At 42.6% G+C, this 18,235-nt stretch overlaps 2 protein-coding genes across 5 annotated transcripts in view; one reads left to right on the top strand and one right to left on the bottom strand.

The window, feature by feature from the left end:
• The window catches only part of LOC128738144 (single-stranded DNA-binding protein 3), a 106,472-nt gene extending 104,920 nt beyond the window's left edge, over positions 1-1,552 (top strand). For all 4 annotated transcript variants that reach the window (XM_053833034.1, XM_053833030.1, XM_053833033.1 and 1 more), the window contains one exon: positions 342-1,552. In XM_053833034.1, the coding sequence (XP_053689009.1) occupies positions 342-446 (105 nt within the window). In that variant the 3' untranslated portion in view covers positions 447-1,552. The remainder of the gene's footprint in view (positions 1-341) is intronic.
• Positions 1,553-13,740: 12,188 nt separating this feature from the next.
• On the bottom strand, positions 13,741-16,123 carry LOC128737185 (GPI mannosyltransferase 4). Its single transcript, XM_053831771.1, has 3 exons — positions 15,930-16,123; positions 14,929-15,868; positions 13,741-14,860 (listed from the first exon to the last, which is right to left on the bottom strand). The coding sequence occupies exons 1-3, from the start codon at positions 16,072-16,074 to the stop codon at positions 13,915-13,917; spliced, it is 2,031 nt and encodes a 676-aa protein (XP_053687746.1). The 5' UTR covers positions 16,075-16,123; the 3' UTR covers positions 13,741-13,914.
• Positions 16,124-18,235: the final 2,112 nt, after the last annotated feature.

Genomic DNA, 18,235 nt, shown 5'->3' with positions numbered 1-18,235 from the left:
ACAGAAAAAAATGGAACCATTAAGCTAAGCTGGATTTTTGTTATGTTCTTGTAGTCTCGATCTCGCTGATCTCTCTTTCTCTCTAATCTTGCTTGGTTCAGATGGAACATTTGTACGCGGAAAAGTGTTCGTGTCATGGAAGTTGCCGGTCAATTTTGCAAGTACTCAGTAGCATTGTCGTGGTCTTCCGATGAAACAGTGAAAAGGCAAAACAATTGACGGAATTTAGTTGCTTGATTTTCTGTATACCCAAAAGTTTGTCTTTTCACTGTGTCGCGAAGCTCGACAGTAGAATTAGTGGGAAGACACGAAACCAAACCATTCCGGTATTCCACTTGCAGGACCAAACCGAGTCGGCCGCTATACTCAAGATCAAGGAAAGCATGCAGGAAGAGGCGAAACGCTTCGAGAAAGATTCCGACCAGCCCGATTACTACATGCAATAACATCCTCCTTCTAGCGTTTCTACTACTGCTATTACTTCTACTACAACAGCATCTACTACTACTATTACTACTACAACCACCACCACCACCACCACTGCAACAAGTTCTACTTCTTCTGTTGTCAAGACAGCCAGTGCTGTGCTCGTTTGTTCAGCCTCCGTAAGTGCTTCTGTCAGTACCGCTGCGGCCGCCACCAATACCGACACCACAACCACTACTTCTACTGAAATCAACTAAATTATTACCTTCCTATTGTTTACCAAAAAAAATGAAAGGAAACATAAAACCTAACGCACGTACACACGCGAAAGCGGCTTAAGCAAAACATTGACCACTCAAAAATTACACTCGCTATCGAATTTCACATTTTAATTCAAGGAATAAACTAAAAATTTCTATAAGAACAATCCCACGCAAAGGTCTCAACTGATGAAGCATTAGACATGATAATCACTTTGCTCGATAAGCTGTGTAAACTGTGTAACCAAAAATCCACGATAAATCCTTATCTCTCGAAGTGCAACTGAGAAAAACAAACTTGAAAGGGAGCAGCAAGCCGTCCCTTTCGTTTACACCCCTCGCAAAGGTAGCGTTCATTTTGTTTTACGATCCCCAGCACCTTTCCCCATTGCCGTTGCCCGAGTGGATCCCAAAAATGGAATGAAACGGAAAGTGTTAAAGTATTGTGAGAAAAAATAAGAGAAACCACACACACACACACATACACCTTATAGGATAATTTCACCAGTACCATCATAATTCAACACAACACGAAGGAATAGAAAAGTGAGAACGGATAAAAGAGCGAATGGAATAGAGTCACACACACGCGCGCATTAACATACACATCCATGAAGTTCTAAAAAGGAGCTAAAAAGGAATAAGAGCTGCTGAAAGAGCAAACGAAGCCACCAACATGGTACTCCGTGGAAAAGAAAAAAAAGAAGAAAACCGAATGGGAGTGAAAGAAGACGAAGAAAACAAGGAAAGATTCATCTGTGTTAGAATTTATTATTTTTTTTCTCGAGCAAGACGTGCAAAAAACATAAAACAGCAAAAATGGAAAAAACCGAAAAAAATAGTGGAAAATAATAATTTTTGTGAAACACAACACAACACAACGCTTCTGTTGTTCAACCGGCTTCTCCCTTCCTCCCCCCTCTCACAGGGGGAGTGGCGAGTTTCTCGCCTTGTCGGTTTGTCATTTGATCCGAAATTCCGAAATGGAATGAAAGAAAATTAGAGATGACACTCTGTGATTTAAAAACTCTAAGGCAGAATTACTCAGTCCAATAAATTGAGACGTCCGTACCTTTTTCGATTACACAACTTTGACTTCTTCTTCTTCTTCAGCAGCATGGAGCCGGGGTGGCTCGTGCTGTTTCAAGCACTCGTCTCCATTCAACTCGGTCTTGGGCCACTCGTCGCCAATTTCCTAGTCGTCTCAGAAGTCGCAAATCGCTTTCGACCTGGTCGAGCCATCGTGCACGTTGGGCCCCCCTGTTCCTGGTGCCGGTGGGATTGTTGAAGAGGACTATTTTCGTCGCACTGTCGTCTGGCAGTCTTACGACGTGCCCGGCCCACCGTAGCCTACTAACTTTCGCTAGATGTTTTAATGATAATGGTTTTGTACATTGTAAGCTTCGTGCGGCGGCGTATGCTTCCTGATCGTAGCGTTTTACGAAGGGCAAAGTAGGCCCGATTTCCCGCTTGGATGCGCCGCTGGATCTATTTACTAGTATTGTTCTCCGCGGTCACCAGCGATCTCAAATACACGAACTCCTCTACCACTTCTAGTTCGTCGCCGTCAACGGTTACCGTCCATGGGAGGCGCGCATTTGTTTCCTTTGAGCCTCTTCCTTTCATGTATCTGGTCTTTGACGCATTTATTTTTAGCCCAATTCCCCTAGACTCCGCTTTCAGTCTGGCGTTGATTGCGATGTTGAACAGCATGCAGGATAGACCGTCACCTTGTCTCAACCCTCGTCGCGTCTCGAAGGGACTCGAGAGTGTCCCAGAGATGCGTACGAAACACATCACTCGATCCAATGTAGCTCAGATCAGTCGCGTCAGTTTGTCCGGAAAACCGTATTCGTGCATTATCTGCCATAGCTTGTCTCGATCGACTGTATCGTATGCTGTTTTGAAATCAATAAAGATGTGATGCGTGGGCACTAGAGATGGTCGGGTATGAAAATTTGAATACCCGAACCCGACCCGTACCTGATTAAGAAAAAAATTGAAAACCCGTAGCCGACCGCAACCCGTTTCCTCCTCCCAAATCCTCGAAATAACCCAGTGTAGAGCCTTTGTTAGCGTTTCTCCGTCATGTTTATAAAGCTCTGCCGGTAGGCGGTCCTTCCCAGCGGCTTTATTGGTCTTCAGCAGCCTGATTTCTCGTTTGACTTCTTGCAGATCAGGTGCTAGGACATTACTATCTTCCATGTGCGCTCCTAGGTTAATTTCCGTTCCGCCTCCTTCTGCGACTTCGCCATTGAGGTGTTCATCGAAGAATTGTTTCCACCTGTCGACCACCTCGCGCTCGTTTGTAATTAGATTCCCTCCCTCGTCCCTGCACATGTCAGGTTTCGGTGTGTAGCCCTTCCGAGTTTGGTTCACCTTCTCATAAAACTTGCGCGTGTCATTAGCTCGGAATAGTTGCTCTAATTCTTCACGATCTCTGTCCTCCTTTTGGCGCTTTTTTCTTCCCAGCATCGTGGTCAACTGGTTCCTAGCTCGTCGGTATTTGGCCAGGTTCTCTCTAGTGGCAATACTAAGATAATTTTTCCAAGCATTTTTTTTCTCCTCCACCGCTTGTTGGCATTCCCCATCAAACTTCGTTTCGTTTACAAAACTCAAAAGTTATTAAAGTCTTTGCCAAGCTACAACCAACAAAACAAAAAAAAAAGTTTGTTCCGATACGTTGTGTAGTTTCTGAGAAAAAGGTTTGAAAATCGTGATTTTACAGGAGCGGAATTTTCTTCCGTTGATGTTGTTCCACGCCGCACTTGAATGCTTATATGTTCGATCGTTTTTCGACCATTTCCCGTGGTCAGATCATTACATAGTGAGTGTCAAAAGAAGCGGAAAAGACAGCAGAATCAAAATTTGAAATAAAAAAATTATGATCTTTTCAAAAAACTAGTCATTTACGTCCCCTTAAGACTAGTACAAAAACCGTTTTAATCTAAGCAAATGTTCCATCGTCACCTTTTCAAGAAAAAATAAAACGAAACAAACGAAACTGTTTTAGTAAAAGGACAAATGATTAAGTGGAGTAGAGAACGCAAGCTACCTTAGCTGTTGCCAGAGTAACTTCCAATGGTACTGACTTATTCGTCAACCATGTAGGAAAATCTATGTGTTTCTGTTGATACCTAAGACTGCCTAAAACCTTATTCTCCCACACTATTTACTTACGTAGCAAATGTGGTTCATTTCAATTCTTGTGTCGGCTGACTAGGCAAACTATGAGTTGCTTTGAACTACTGTGTGACATTGCGCTTCTAAGAGGAGTCCCACATCAAATTGTATTTCGGAAAAAAAACGCTGTAAAAAATTACCCATTAGGTATTTTCTCTTAAAAATATGGGTAGAAGTAGTTTAGAGTGTATTGTTTACACTTTATTTTAATCGCTGTCAGTTTTCCGAAAAATGGAAAAAATTGTGTCACCCGAAAAGCAACCTTGCCGAATTGATTTTACGCAAGCACCTGGAAAATCCTCAACTCTCTCACCATGACGTCACGACGACGGAAAACAACTCGGAATCGTGCAGTCAACGGAGAATCGTGTGATTAAACGTTACTACGAAACTCTAAGCATCGAACGGAAGGAGAAATGCAGTCAGAATGGATGTTCAATTAGTGATCCGGATCACAGCCGTGTCGTGAAAGGGTTTAATTCCGCTTCTGTCAGGGATTTGACCAAAAAGTTGAATCTGGCCAAGTCTTTCGTTCAGAGAGCCAAAGACCGGGAGTGACTGCACTCGTACAAAGTGCAGAAGACTCCAAATCATGACGAACGGCATTATACGGTGGGAAAGTCACGGGTCCGGAAACTGTACACCATATGCTTATTGTCTTATCATGGCGGATTACCGGCAGCTTCCGCGGATACTGTTCTTCACCGTCCAGCACAAGTTTGACGTTCCGAAGAAAGTAAAGAAGCAGAAATTTTCTAAGTATGCCAAGAAATACATGATTTGGCAAGCGATCGATCTGCTCATGTGGCAAAAGGAGTGCACCGTTCGTGACTACCGGAACTGTAAACAAGGAGATCTAGCTCGAGGAGTGTCTACAGAAGTGTCTGCTTCCTCTGTTGAAGGAATACGAGGGCATAACGATCTCCTGGCCGGATCTAGCTTCGTGCCGCTATTCAAAGGATGTCCGGAGTTCGGAGGAGTGGTACGAAGCCAACGGGGTCACTTTCGCACCCAACCCACACATGAATCCCCCTCCCCACCAACGCACCGGAGCTAAGGCCCATCGAAAAATACTGGGTTATTATGAAGCAGGCACTACGGAAGCATCTCAAGTAGGTTAAATCTTAGAAAGACATGAAGGTTTTTATACAGAAGAAGTTGCAGCCAGGTGTCGTCTTATGAGTGGAGTTAAGCGTAAGGTGCGAGCATACAGTTATGGTTGTTGTTGTTTACCAACCGAAAGCCGGAGTGACTCTTGCCGTATTAAAAATTGCTTTCCATTGTAGCGTCTGGACACACGCAGGTCGGCTACAACCTGCTCGAGCTATCTAGCACGTTGAGCCCCTCTAGTTTTGGTGCCGGTGGGATTCTTGAAGAGAACGGATTTCATTGCACAGTCAGCCGGCATTCTTCCGACATGGTCGGCCATCCGCAGTGTCCCAACTTTCGCCAGGTGTACGATGGGCATCTCTTCAAGTAGTGCCTGTAGCTCGTGATTCATACGCCTCCGCCAATCTCCACTTTCCGTTTGTACTCCGCCAAAATAGTCCGCAACATCTTTCGTTCAAATACGGTAAGTGCACGTATGTTTTCCGTAAGCAAAGTTACTGTCTCAAGTTCGTAGAGGACTACCCATCTGATTAACGTTTTGTACATCGTCGAGCTTTGTAAGGCGGCGAATGCTCCTTATCAAATTGTCTTGCGGAGGGAAAAGTAGGCTCGATTTCCAGCTTCAACCACTTGCAGTTCATCACCGTCAATAGTCACTGTCCGTGGGAGGCAAACGTCGCTTTCTCTGGATCAGTGGATCCTCGTCCTACCATATATTGGATTTTCGACGCAACGATTTGTAAGCCTATCCTCCTAGCCTCCGTTTTTAGTCTGGCGTAGATTGTCTCCGCCGTCCCAAGATTTCTAGTAATAATGTCGAGGTCGTCTGTAAATGCTAGGAGTTGGCTACTTTTGCTAAAGATCGTACCACTCGTTTTGTTCCGCCTGCCGGATCACACATTCAATAGCGATATTGAATAACATATAGGACAGTCCATCTCCTTGCCGCAATCCTCTGCGCAATTCGAAAGAACTCGAATCGAGAGTGTCCCCGAAACGCGCACGTAGTACTGTACTATGAACCATGTACCGTGAATTCGTCTGATCTGAACGTGATGTTTTTCATATTAGCGGGGGTTGAGTGTATTTGAATTTTCAGCATGAATAATAAGAAGAAAAAAATGCAAACAGTCATTCTGTCATTGAGCTGGCTTTTTTTCTCTTAGATTCGGCCTGTCAATAAGGTTTTGCACGGGCGAGCATAACCTCGCTTTTTTGACGTCTATCAGTGGTTTGTTTACATCGACTTAGAATGCGGGTTAAAATGATTAAAGTGAATATTGTTAAGGGCGTCTGCGGCAGGTCAGAAAAGCACAAAAACTGCCATTCCGAGTAGTTTAGAGGGTGACACTGCTGGACAATACGCTTTTAAAACGTTTAACTTAAGTTTATGCATATTGTGTTTGCCTAACAAATAGTAAACAAACCACGAGTGGATGTCAAATGGATGAATTGCGTTCATTCGTGACGTCACCTTGCAAAACCTTATTGTTGTCAATTGATCAATGCCGGTCAATTGTTGTGTATAAGCCTTTACGGCCCCCATACACGTACGCATATGTTGGGTTGGAAATGAACAAAATGTTGGAGGTTCATTCCGACCGAGCGCCGAGCCGAACATTTTCTTCTGCCAGTTTGGTTCGTGGCACTCACACACAAGCGAGCGTGTTGGACGAACATGAATTCACCAACATTTTCGGCCAACATGTACGTACGTGTATGGGGGCCTAAGGCTCAAACAAAATGCAGCGTAATGCACAGACAAACAGACATAACTCTTGGAAGAAAAATCAACAAAAATTATCGTTCCTCACATTTTGCTTGAACGGTAGCACCATCTATGATCGACATTTCCAAATATCAAATAGCAGCAGGAGTATCCCTTGAATTAGCAAGTATTTTTGAAGTAGGACTACTTCTTTGATTTCTATATTGGGGTGCACTTTAGAAAAACGAGAAGGGAACATGTAACGAAAAGTGGTTATGGTTTGCACGCTTATAACTCAGTCATCCGTCAACAGATTCTAGAGATATTGGTATCAATCGATTGGAAATTTTTCAAAAAATCCATAACAATACAATAGATTCCATGTTTCCCAAACAGACGTTTAATAATTGAGAAAATATTAGACTATATTCATTATTTCATTATTTTCATGTTTTTGCCTTCCCACGCCAATGCTTCCCTAGCACAGATGACAGAAATATATACGAGATGAGCTATGGGTTTTGATTGTATTTAATTTACGCTTTATAGAATCCGCTCGAAAATTGTTGAGCTTCAGTGGGTGCTGCTTGCTCGGACTAAGGCATCGAAGACATTCAAATTCACCAAGCAAGACGCCAACAAACCGAAGAAGTAACCGACTCGCCCGCCAGCGAACGATATGGTTTTTGCTGCTATCAATACCCAGTAAAATCAATGGATCTTCGCTGCAAGCCGTTAGAAGTAAATCGCCGCTAGCCACAATTGTGACGTTCCAAGGTTGGACACATTTGTGAAAAAGGTTTTGAAATTAGCTGTCGAGAAGCTGGTCCAAACAAAAAGAACAGGCGCTTCCGATTTGTTCAAGGTTGATAAAACGGACGAAAACAATATCTTTGCTAACTGCTGCAAAGGCGGCTCCGATTAAAGCTGTACTAGTAAATATGCGATGGTGCCCCCGAACAAAAATCTACTAAGCCAATGAAAACCGTAGCAAAGGCACCGAAAGCCCCAGTCAAAGGAAATCGTTCCAGCGGAGAAGGTGCCCGAAAAAAACTGTTGCCTAGATGTAAATTTCCTTGATTTGCATTACTAATATCTGGTAGAAAACAATGAGTTCTTTTAAGAACTACTGAATAAAAAGTATACGAAGCAGTTAAATTGATTTTTCTCACATTTTAAAGTGATGTTGGCAGTTTAGTATGAGCGTTCGAAGTATGAGCCCGTCAGAAATTACATGTTTAAACTGTATTAAGACAAACACAACTGTGAGTGCACGTCTGCCATGCTCGTTGCCGTGCCATCCCTGTGTTCAAACAATGTACGGAGTACGGTTTCGTTGTACCGCCTTTCTTTCGTGTCTATGATTCTCTGCCCTACGTTGATCCGCCTTTGTTACAACTTGCTGCCATTTGCTCTGGTATATAATCAGAAGTAAGTCGGCGAACGGCATCATTTTTGCATTGGCATTGGTAGTACCAATTTGGTACGGTGCAGAAGCAGAACAGACAGCAGAGAGTTGCGATTTTCCTCACTGGACTCGGCAAACTGGTAAAACGCAGCGCAGCGGCAGCAGCAGTAGCGGATCATTGTTTGGTGTAGAGTGCGCTGAACGTGTTGGTACCGGAGCATCGATCTATTATCAGCTATATTAGAATATTTGGTTGCGGGAGCGGAAGAGCTTGAATCAATGGAAAATGCTCTGTCCGGTAACCATTGTCACCATTGCCCTGGGAGGTGTTGTTTCAAACATTCAAGCCATTCTGCTGGCCGGATTTTCAGCCACATAATTTACCACAACACGTCCTTTTTAGGACGAACGAATTTGTTTATGAAGAGATGAAAATTTTCTGCATACTAAATTTCTTTACTTAAATTTCCAAATGTCGCGATTCTTTAAATCATGAAGAATTTCTTCTGATTTGATCTATAAAACGATAAATATGTGGTGACTCACCATGCGGTCTTCTAACTCATGACGTTGCTTTAATCTTATTTTTGCCTTCTCACGCCAATGCTTCCCTAACACGGATGACAGAAATACCGTGGACCCCCGTTCGTTTGACCGTTTTTAATCTGAACACTTTTTAATTTGAACCCCGCTGGTTTGCACGATGTGCAAATTAAAAATGGTTCAAATGTCATTCTCAACATGGCATCATTTGCCTTCGCAGACAATGCACATAAACACGATTTGTTTGTACTGATCTAGCGTTTTCAATCCTAGTTTAATCAGTTTCACATTTTGTTTCCCAACGATAACGATAGAAATCCGATCGGAGAATAACATATTCGCTGCTTGCAACTACCAACTAAACGAGACTAAATCAAACCACCAAAACAATAACAAAGAGCAGGGCGGTAAGTTCATATAAATTTCAGCATATTTAGGGTTGCTAGTTGTTCAAATTAAAAACGAACCCCGTTAGTTTGCATGAGGAATCGTTCAAACGAACGGGGGTCCACTGTATATAGGAGAAGAGCTGTGGATTAAATTCCCTTTGAATCAAAGTTTGATTGTATTTAATTTACGCTCTATAGAATCCGCTCGAAAATCGTTGAGCTTCAGCTGTTGCTACTTCCCCGGAATAAGGCAACGAAGACATCTAAATTCACTAAGCGAGACGCCAATAAACCGAAGAGTCAACGGATCTTCGTTGCAAGCCGTCTAGAAGTATATCGCCGCCAGCTACAATTGCGACGTTTCAAAGTTGGACACATTCGTGAAAAAGGCTTTGAAGTTAGTTTTCAACAAGAGAAAGCTGGTCCAAACAAAGAACTGGCGCTTCCGGTTCGTTCGCCTACCAAACTTGCTAGCGAGAAGCAAGATTACTAAGTCAATAAAGACCATAGCAAAGGCTTCGAAAACTCCAAAGCCAAAAGAAGTTCTAACGGAGAATGCGGTCCGAAAAAAGCTGCTGCCAAGCAGTAAATTTCTTCGATTTGTATTATTAACAGCTGGTAGAAAACAATCAGTTCTTTTAAGAACTACTGAATAAGTATATGAAGCAGTTGAATTGATTTTGCGAACGGCATCATTTTCGCGTTGTTTGGGTTACAAATAATAATGAGAGTTACGACTTTATCTCCCTGTCCGGATCCGGACGCGGCAAAGGTGGTAAAACTCGGCAGCAGCCGATTATTGTTTGGTGTGGAGTGGAAATTACGCCGACCGTGTTGGATTCGAAACATCGATCTATTATTGTCAATTACAAGGAAAATTGTCCAATCAATAAGTGCGCAATCGCTCATAAAAGTACTATTTTAGCTTAAATCGTTTCGGTCTCTTCGGCGCACTTATTGCTTGGAAGATAACGAAAAAGTGCGCCGAAGATCGAAACGATTTAATGCAAAATAGCACTTTATGAGCGATATCGCGCTTTGAATGGTACAATTTTACTTGCAATTGACAATAAGCTGCTATAATAGAATATTAAATATGCTAGAAAACGCAAAGTTTGGTCGCGGAAGCAAAGGGTTTAAATTGGTGGGAATAGTGATGTCCGAAATTTTCAATTATTCGATTACCGATTAATCGGTGAGCCTTGTCTGCACTAATCGATTAATTCAACTATTCGTGCTAGAGAGCTTTCTGACAGCTCAAGCACCCACACTAGCGAACACGAAATACGCGTGTATATACATGATGTTTACCTCATTTTGGGGAACAGCTGATGCTGGAGGAACAAACCGAAAAATAGCGATTACTAGTTGTGTTTCTCCGTTTGCCACACTGCAGAGCACATATTTCGGTCAAATTTTTCATCCTGTTCCAAATTCAAGCACATATTTTGAAAATTTGCTGGTATTTAAGCCAGCGGAAGACGAAACTCATTCTGTACCTTGGTGACAAAGGAATGCATCTCTTTTGTTTACTGTTGTTGTTTGCCTCATTTTCAAGCACCAATACACACATAACTGGAAAGGTCTAGTGGTCTTCGATTAGAAATATTCGCATATTTCTTTGCATAATTCGATTAATCGAACGATTATGAACGATTACCGAGCATTATTCGGGGATTATACGTACTGATTGAACTATTCGATTAATTCAACTACTCGTGCTGGCATTATTCGATTAAAAATTATTCGAATATTCCTTGTGTTATTCGATTAGTTGAATTAATCGAACGATTAACGGACATCACTAAGCCCATCTGAAGGACGAAAGTTGACAATGGTCACTACGAGTCAGAAATTTGAGAATTAGAGATTAATGAACGGACCTTTCAGGTCCACCATATAAATTAGCTGAAGAGTTGAAATTATGAATTTCTCACATGTAAGAACACAATTCTTTAATGCGCAAGTTGAGCATCTATATATGAAATTCATACAAAAATCACCGGCTTTAGCATTGGGAGACGAATTGCGCTACATTCGTAGTCCTACTTCAAGCCTGCGCCCGTGCCATTAGGCATGGACCCTTATACTTTTTATGGGGTATTCTCCTTCTTTCGTTAAAAAGCGCCAATTTGACCAAAACGGAGACATTACCAACTAAGCCTGACTGACGGTTTTCAAATCCGGGTTCGGCCGGCCGGCACCTCCTCAACTCCTCATCTGACCAGCTGCTTTCGCTTCATTATCCCCCAGTATTTCAATACTGCACGAACCCGAGGACAATTTAATGCAATCAGCTCTTTTGAGCTGAACTGAAGTCCATTGTCCATTGTAACATGCATGCTGAAACTGCGGCAGGTTATCATGGGTCTTAATGAAGGGCATAAGTAATCCGCTTAGTGAGGCACCTTCCCCTGTGTATATCCGAATTGTTATCCGTCACAAAACAGTGGTTTTCACACGGATGCCAATGAAATAGATCTCTTGCCAAGTCATGACTTTTTATCACAAACCCATCCCCAAAACCAATCTAAAATCTGCTGCAAATCCTGCCGCGTTTGGCTGAAATCGGCCTTCTCTGAAGCTTATTCATCATCGAGTCAGGCACATGTATCGCGTTTCGTCCATTGTTGCAAACGAGCGAGAAGTCAACCATGCCTACACACACGCGAAAGAGTATGAAAAACATAGCACACGCAGGCATAAAAGAAACAGCCGCCGGTACTGTGTACAGACATTCTGCTACCCACACACTCGCGCATGCACATACTCACATCGTCTTTCTGCTAAGGTTACTCGCGAGTTAAATAACTGCTGAGAAATCAGCTGCCCGTGAGGCCTAGTGGGCCATTGGAATAAAAATTTTGCATTACTTTTTCTTTTCTTCTTCATCTTCGCCCTCGATTCTACTGGTTTTGTCACAACCTGGCCGCTTAGCCCACGAGAGCGGATTCTAGCCTTTGTTTATTGTTTGAGGTTTCTGTTGGGCTACCCACTTGCTCGGTAACACTTGTAGCCATTCCGAGACGGATTCGCCGTTCAGTACAGCGGTTAGTATTCCGTATTTTCGCCAGAGCATGCTGAGATGTGATGCTGAGATCTACCTTGACTTTCCGAATGACCCTCAACCGCAGTTGACGATCAAGAGTTCAATTCGAACGTCTGGCCTGTGCCTTGCCGGACAGCCATGAGAGTTCCTTGCAACCCCCAATTACTCACACCACTGCTCTTTTAGGATGTTGGAAGCTAGTTCCACCAGCTCCCGATCCGACGCTGATGGATTCTGCAGGTGACCGCACACAATTACTTTCATTTCTCCTTCTGCATGATGAATGTCTCGAAACCACGTTACCTGCGAAACTGCCAAAAAAATATACCGAGCAGAACTATTTACATTGGCGAAATTAGCGCTCATTTCTAGGGGGGCTATAGCCCTCGGCATTTTTCCGACCATTTTATTTCTTTGGCATATTAAAATTAAATGTACATTGATGCATGAGAACTTAAAGTTATGATGCATATAAAAATTACTCTCAAGTTTTTACTATGTAAAGTTATCTAACTATAGTTTTTTCTCAACTTTAAAAATCCAGCTTAATTTTTCTAGGGGGGGCTGAATATCTCCTAGGGGGGGGGGGGGCTTAGCCCCCTCTAGCCCCCCCCCCCCTAGTTACGCAAATGATTATTTACAAATAAGACAACGCTACTAAAAGCTTACATCCATGGCCACTGGGAGCGCCGCTTTCGCCAAAATAAAGTGCCCAATTTCTAAATGATCCTACCTTTACTACCGAACCGATTTAGCAAATAAACCATTTAATATGTCCCGCATTCATTCAAAAAAAATCTGGTCACTTTAACCTAAGTAGAGGTGGTTGCTGCGGCTGGGCTGTCCTTCGTAGTGGCGGGCACTCCCGATTGTGAATACTCACGGCTTATGACCGTCTCTAGTAGGTGTCATCCCTTAGTATAGTCCGAGCAAGCGACCATTCCATAAATCACAAATCACTACTTTGCGGCCTCGTCTAAAATTAATTCGTTTTCCTAGGTTTACTGACCACTGGTTACAACCTTACAATTCTTTAGCCCTCACAATAATTTAAAGTTCGAAATTATTAATCGGCGAAGCAGCTGTTATCGAAACTTCAATCTGCTAGTGTTACATTTGGGCATGCGATAGCTCGGGTTATTGCGGACACGGTGGAACATATCCTGTTTCTAACTTTACTTCCAGTTGTAAGTCAGTCTATTTTTATTTCTAACTTTCTTTCTAGGGAATGGTTCGTTCTGGGGAGTGTCTTTCTGGGGAATGGTACATTCGGGGAATGATTTTCTGGTAAACGGTGCTTTTTGGGGACTGGAATTCTGGGAAATGGTTTTCTGAAGAATGGTGATACAAACGCTAATAGTATGTATCTAGGTACAGTACAGTACGTCGTAACTGTTAGTTTTGCAGTCAAGTGTATGTCACAGTGTATGTATGCATGTTTGATGTAACGCTTTTTAGAATTGGATTTTCTTCTAAATCATTTTTTTTTTCAGGAGTTCTTCTCCGACTCACAAGGAGTCGTGTTTGAATGGCTGAACCAATTGCGCAACTCAAATCAAGGATTGTGTGACCAGATTGCAGAAATCTCTGGCATAAACTTAGACCAAAGACGATGAAAACAATATTTCAAAAATATTTATTTGCTGTAACTCAAAATTGTGCAATTATAGTTGAAGAGCGCAGTATTCTACATTGCAAACTGCACAGAGATCATAATAAAAGAGCAATTCAATCAATTATCTACATACAGATAGAGGAATGCTTGGGGACTAGCTTCGAATATCACTGGCAGCCATCCAGATTGTCGCGCTGGTGACTCTGGCGTAGGTCATTTCCTGTTATTTGATCTGCTTGCGTACCTCGATCCGATATAGCACCAAACCGAACTGATGCACCAGGGACGAGAGCTGCCGTAGGATTCGCGTTGGCGAGTATGGATTTTGTTCGTTTTCATAGGCATAGATGGGGCAGGTATCGTCCAACTCGTCCGGATCGGTGTTGATGCCGCAAATGTGTTGGCCCAGAATTTTAGGCGGAGCTTCCAGTGATAAGTGAGGATAAAATACGGCTACTTGCGTGTGTTTAACAAGAGTCGTTGTGCGGTTGTGGAATACGTCGTTCAATTCCTCGGCTAAGCTGGACGGAATGGCTAGGAAGAGTAAATATTTTTGATTGCTACTGATCGCCTTCATTTCACCGATGTCCAATATGAGCTTCAGCTTCCGGTAAAGCTCGGGCAACTCCATACTGCCGTACTCGTAGAGGAAAAATTGCTTTCCTCTGCGATATTTTTGTCTGGTCTGTGGGTTTATTAGAAGCGTTTGAGTGCTTGGCAGGTCTAGAAAGCATTGCGGCATACTGTAAATGTGGCTTGTGACCAGATGAATTTGCGTGGTTGTGGATCGAAGCTCAAATTGGTGACCGAAATGGGCTGCCAGCTGGTAGACTCCACCTTGGTGAATGAACCCGTAAAATAGGGTCAGCGCTAGGTTGGTTGAGTACCACACTTGAAAAAGATACCGAGAGCTGCAGCGGGTACTGAGAACGTAGTTGTACAGGAAATCCTTCAATTTACTTCGCATTTTGAACGGGTAGGAGCTGCAAAAACCAGTTTTTAACTTCGGAGCGTGTAGCAGCACTAATGGTAGAGTGATTGGGAGAAGAAACCGTGGTTCTTGGTGGTTGATGAAGGACAGCATGAAGATCGGGAAAAATACAGCGGAAAGAGTTAGTCCTACGAAGGATTGTGCACGGGGGAGGTTCGTCAATTCGTTCGATGCAAATCTGTTGATGAAAACGGTTATATTTTCATATTTCTCGAACAACCAGTTGAATAGTGTTAAAAAACTCACCTGTACGTCATCGAAAAAAACGAAACCACCGCAATAACTCCGAGCACATTATACAGAATTGGAATGTTAACCAGCAGATGAAGATAGTACGGATGAACACCGTGCTGTTTGGTATTTTCCGAGTTGATATTGTACCGGACAAAGTTCAGTGGTGTCACCACAAAGTTGTTGATACCGATTTCAAACTTTTCCAGCTCGGCCAACGTTAGGTAACCGTAGTAAAAGGAATCCACCACAATGAAAAACAGCAGCGCTGGCAGTGCGGACAGTACAAACGTTACAATCCGGACGTTGAAGTCAACGAATGAAACCGTCCGGGTGCCCATGCCTCGCAGCAGCCAGTGAAACACCAGTGGCATTCCGAACAGCAGAAACGTCGGACGGTTGAACACTCCCGCCACACAGAGCGTTGCGATTAGCGCACACTTGTTTAGCGTGTGTCGTGGTAGTGAGCTCGTCAGTTTGTACAGTTTAACTTTATCGGCATAGCTTTTTGCTTTAAGATATTTCTCTTCTAAAAACTCTTTCTGATAGATTACCGTATTGGAATGGATCATACAATCACTGACAATGTAAAGCAGCACCGAGCACAGTGCCATTTCGATTCCATTAGTGAAGGTTCTGGTTGAGTATACTAGCATGACATAGGAACTGGCCAGCGTAAGCAGGCGAAATTGACTTTGTAAACCGTAAGCTGCGCAAATCTTCCTTAGACTCCAGTCATTGACAAACGACAGTGCCACCATTAGCAATCGTGGAAAGACCAGCATAACGTAACTTCCTCGCAGATTTATACCCCAATAGTATCTGGTATAAAGTGATACGAACCGCAAAAGGCTGAACGGCAGCTTAAGCCCAAAGTACGGAATTGCGATCGAACGGATTGGAAAAGTACTGTTGAACTCCCACGTTCTAGTCACTTCTAGTCCATACTCATCGCCTGGAAAATCAAAAACAATGTTAAAATATTAGGTTTCAAAAAAGCAACATTTCCTACTCACCGGCCATAACTTCCACCGATTGAAAAAACTCATCTGGGTGAATGTAACCCGTTTGGGGTACGAAAACAAGGGCCACTCGAAGAAAACACAGAATATAGTACGATACAAGGGATGAAGCTTTTTGTTTAATAGATCTGGAGTCCATTTTTAGTTACATTCGTGGGCTGTAATGCGGTATTTTTCGTAAAATCGATTCGAATTTTGAACTTGGATTGTGGTTTGTTTTGTTTTTCTTCACTCACAAAAAAATATGCGTGACAACGAGAAATGTCATTTTCATGCGCTGGCTGCGTGCGCATTTGCCGGCTGTGAAGGAACGATGTGAATATCACGTAACCAGAACTTAATATGTATCCAAATGGCGTTATAAAATGAATAATTTATTCACTAAATATCGAAATATAATTAGTAAACAAATTATTTTGTAAACTTTTTATCAACATTTCAAGTACAGCAATGATTCGCTCGAAGAAATCCAAACACGTGCATGCTACTTTCTACAGATACTAGCGAACCTGGCGGTAGCGAGTCACTTTTTTCCACGAAAACACACGAACGCATACGAATGCACACGAAAGCATGTAAAAGCTGCTATGCGATTGGCAGCGAGCGTTCTGCTTATATTGCTGTTATTCGCTTCTATGCGAAAACCTTCCCATAGAAAAATAAAAACAAAAGACTCTGTTACCAGTTTTGATCGCCGAATCGTTCGGACTTACACTTCTGTTCTGTGCAATTAAGCTTTTCGTTAATTAGATGTTCGCTAGTTGGGCCATCTTCTAACTAAAAAGCCATTGGATATTAAAATTGTTAAAATGCCATTAACGTTTGAACCAAGGTTTGAACGTCATCTGATGTGAGGTGTCTGGAAATGCGATTCAAGATCATTATACATTGAGAAAACTTTTCGTATAGTTTCTATGTGTCCGACACATAGATGATCCATGTGCGCAAAGGACCACCGGGACAATTAGTATTGTACAGATACAGAGCGCCAGTTTTGTGCTTGATATCGTTCCCCATTCAGCCCTACCACGGCACCAACACCATTTGAATTTTCACGTTCTCTACCAGCAACCGTGTACTTCGTTTTGGCAGTGAGTTCCAATCTCACTATCTGCCATTTAAAAGGCCTTTCTTCCACTGCTCTACGATTGATTCCGATGATATCGACGTCATCCGTAAAACCAAGAAGTTTTCCGTTTGATGATATAGTCCCGTCGCTTTCCACGTTTGGTTTTTGTACAGTATCACCCCGCTAATCCGACACCCAATAATCCGACGACTCAATAGTCCGGATCTCGCTACTCCGAAAAATTCCGAATTAAAACGTATTGTACTTGACTTCTTTCAATCGAACACTACCTTCGTTTGGCGTCTCCATTAAAGTGGCACTCTTTCTAACTAAATGGAAATGGTACATGGTGCTGCTTCTAACTACGTTCATGGCTATAATATTTTCATTGCTACTCTCAATAGACAATACGTTCACTTTTACCATGGCTATAATATATTCATTGCTACTCTCAATAGACTGATGTGCTTGCGCTTATTTCGACACTAACTAAGAATTTCAAAGTATTTTTTGACGAAATTGAGCATTACCGAGTATAAAACATAGTTATTGCATACTTACGACAAATATTTTCAAAAATTTCCGGAGTTGTTTACGTATGGATATAACCAAAACTACATTTCAAACTCACACTGACGTCAGTTTGACTGTCGGATTATCGAGTCAAAATTCGCTAATCCGGCTATAAATTTGTCGGATTAGCGGGGCGGTACTGTATTGCACTTTTCAAGGCAATGTTGAATAGCAGATTACAGAGTGCATTCCCTTGTTTTAGTTCATCCTACATCAGGCAGGCGAATGAGGTCTCACCCTCATTTTGACGCATGAACCATCCAGCGTCGCACGAATCAGCTTAAAAAGTTTCCTCGGAAAAGCATCTTTTAGCAAATATGTGCCAAAGCTCGTTTCGTTTGGCTGAATGGTACACTGCCCACAATGGTGTGCCCAGTCCACAAACAGACGATGTGTCTGCAGGTTATACTCCCGGAATTTGTCTAGTAACTGACGCAGAGTAAATAATCTGATCCGTCGTGGAGTGAGCCTCGCGAGAGCACTGTCGTATCCAAATCTCGAACCTCACGTCTGTTGTTCTCGAAAGTAGCACACAGAATGACATATCTTCTTTTTCTCATGTTACTCGACCTTACGGGAAACGTTGCGCACACACCAAGGAATTTTATACAAGGTTGCCAATCATAACGTAATTAGTATTGAGGCAGTGCTAAAATAT

Source organism: Sabethes cyaneus, chromosome 2 (assembly GCF_943734655.1).
Source record: "Sabethes cyaneus chromosome 2, idSabCyanKW18_F2, whole genome shotgun sequence".
NCBI lineage: Eukaryota > Metazoa > Arthropoda > Insecta > Diptera > Culicidae > Sabethes > Sabethes cyaneus.
The sequence above is the reverse complement of the archived record's forward strand: the minus strand, read 5'-3'. Positions and strand labels throughout refer to the sequence as shown.